General features: G+C 36.8%; 1 protein-coding gene across 1 annotated transcript in view; it reads left to right on the top strand.

Moving 5' to 3' along the window:
* LOC123509823 (3-hydroxy-3-methylglutaryl-coenzyme A reductase-like) overlaps positions 1–2,500 on the top strand; it is a 217,752-nt gene that overhangs the window by 12,511 nt on the left and 202,741 nt on the right. Inside the window, exon 2 of the mRNA XM_045264392.1 lies at positions 1–119. This exon is cut by the window's left edge and continues 33 nt beyond it. Within this exon, the coding sequence (XP_045120327.1) occupies positions 1–119 (119 nt within the window). The remainder of the gene's footprint in view (positions 120–2,500) is intronic.

Genomic DNA, 2,500 nt, shown 5'->3' with positions numbered 1-2,500 from the left:
ATGGGGCACTATGTGCTGGCCACCCATGGGAGGTGATCTTCTTTGTCATCACCTCCACTATCGCTATGATATCCTTTGCCGACTGGTATAAGGTACCTGGTCAGCCACGCACACCTCAGGTACGTATGCACACTTAGGTCTTTCACTCCTCATACTCCTCAGTCCTGTTTCTTGGTCCTCCTAAAGGTGCATTCACATTTTCAATATTCAACTAGAATTGCAAGTTGCTAGAAGTGCCAACAGAGCCCTTCTAGTCAGAACATGTTCACATATAGCGACTGGGAAGTATTGCCTGGAAAGTGAATGTAAACAAATAGCTACCCAACAAGATGTCTTCCTCCAGTGACGATCAAATTAAATCATTACAAGTATTCAATCCTCACCTCCAACAACACCCTGCATAGAAGGAAACAATTCTTGGAGAGTGACAGCAATTAGTGATGTGCAGTTTAAAAAAAAAAAAAAAAAAAACTCGGTGTTACCAGTATTCTGAAACGTACCAGTACGGTTCTTTTTGGTATAAAAGCATGATACTGGTATACTGGTATAAAAACTTTAATACCAGTATTGGTATTTCTTTTTCTTTCTTTTTTTCTTTTTTTCTGGGGGGTGGTCAAAAGTTTCCTTTATCTAACATTTTTGGACAGTATGTAAATACAATCACACAAGGCAGTTTTAGGTGACTTAAAATATGTCAGTGATCTTACCATTGTGGTGACATCAGAGAGAGAGAGAGAGAGAGAGAGAGAGAGAGAGAGAGAGAGAGAGAGAGAAAGTGGGATAGATTTATGAATATTTATAATGAACGGACTAAAAGATATGCTCCCAAAATTAGAATTGGTGAGGGGGAGAGAAAGATATAAATTAGCAAAAGTGAAAGAGGAAGCAGCTTGGAATAGATGGAATAAAAGAGGAGGACTTAATAATTGGGAAGAATTGTAAGTAGTAAGTAATGAATATGTCCAACCAAACACTAAGAGAGGAACAAAAGAACTATTAGCTTGTTCGCACTCAGCGTTTTGACGCCAGACAGCGCTAGATTTTGTAATTCTTGCTGGAAAATAAGTATTTTTTTGGGCAAGTTTTACAAGCTTACATGGGTGTATAGTTGCACACAAATGCATCTGAAATTTGAGTAAATTAATTTTATGATAACTGATTGCATATAACATTGTTTGAGCCTCAATTCATAATTTCAGATGTTCTTAAAACAGCATAAAATTGTATCAAGGCAAGCAATTTATCATTTCATACTATTATCAACGGATGTATACTGATACATAATTTCATTTGAGTATAGCAAACAACAGACAAGTCCATGCAGTACATAGAAAACATAGTATTGTGTCGCAGACTTAATGCTTTCCGGTACGATATCGTCAGCTGCTGGCACCAAATCCAAGCCTTACCAGTCTTCTTAACGGTGCGAAGTTTAGTGCGTCGTACGTCCGCCAGCGGTGCTGATTGTTTTTATTTCACTGATTATCTTTATATATAGGACGTGACAGTGATATCCATATTTTTCAACACTCTCAGATAAAATGCAGAAACCGAAATTGGCATAATTTTATTTTTAGTGCTCATACTTACTTAAATAAAAAATGATTGTTTTTTATCTTTATCTTATAATTTCATTAACAAAGACTTTTCATACACCAGCAACTTAGAATAATAACATTAAATTATACTTTTAATTTTAAATGCACATGTGCAACAATTCATGTTGTACTTTTTTTCTACACATCGATTTCCAGATTAGCTAAGTCACCCCTTTGCCCCAGGAACTCTGAGACAATTAAAAATTCTAGCGCTGATAGGTGTCTACAACCCTAGCTGCGAACAGGCTAATTTTGAAGGGACACAAACAGGTCACAGGTACAAGGAAACGAGGAAGATATATGTAGAAGTCGAGGAAATCAGGAAGATTATGAAAACCTTGGATGTGAATAAGGCTCAAGGACCAGATGGGGTGTCAAATTGGATAAGGAAGGAATGTCATGACCAGCTGCCAGAGATATTACATAACATCATAGTATGTTCCTTCAAAGAACAAAAAGGGCAAACATTGTACCAATTTTCAAAGGAGGTAACAAAGAAGAACCACTGAGCTACAGACCAGTGTCCTTAACAAGCGTGGTTGGGAAAATAGCAGAAAAATAGTCAAAGACAGATGAATGCAACAGCTAGAAGAATTACATTCAATAACTGGAAGACAATTTAGTTTCAGAAGTGGAAGATCTTATGTCACAAACTTATTGAGGTTTTAAAGTAGACCAATAGATATAATTCAGGAGAGGGACGAATGGGCAGACTGTGTCTACCTGGATCTAAAAAAAGGCTTTTGATAAAGTACCACATCAAAGACTGCCATGAAAAATTGAAAACATAAGTGGTTTACAGGGAAAAGTACTGAATTGGATAACAGACTTCTTAACCCTTATATTCCTGCAATCGTATATGAACGATTGCATCAGCAGGATTAAGAGAATACAGTGTTATC

The sequence above is a fragment of the Portunus trituberculatus genome, chromosome 27, assembly GCF_017591435.1.
Source record: "Portunus trituberculatus isolate SZX2019 chromosome 27, ASM1759143v1, whole genome shotgun sequence".
Taxonomy (NCBI): domain Eukaryota; kingdom Metazoa; phylum Arthropoda; class Malacostraca; order Decapoda; family Portunidae; genus Portunus; species Portunus trituberculatus.
This window is presented reverse-complemented; position numbering and strand designations above follow the sequence as displayed.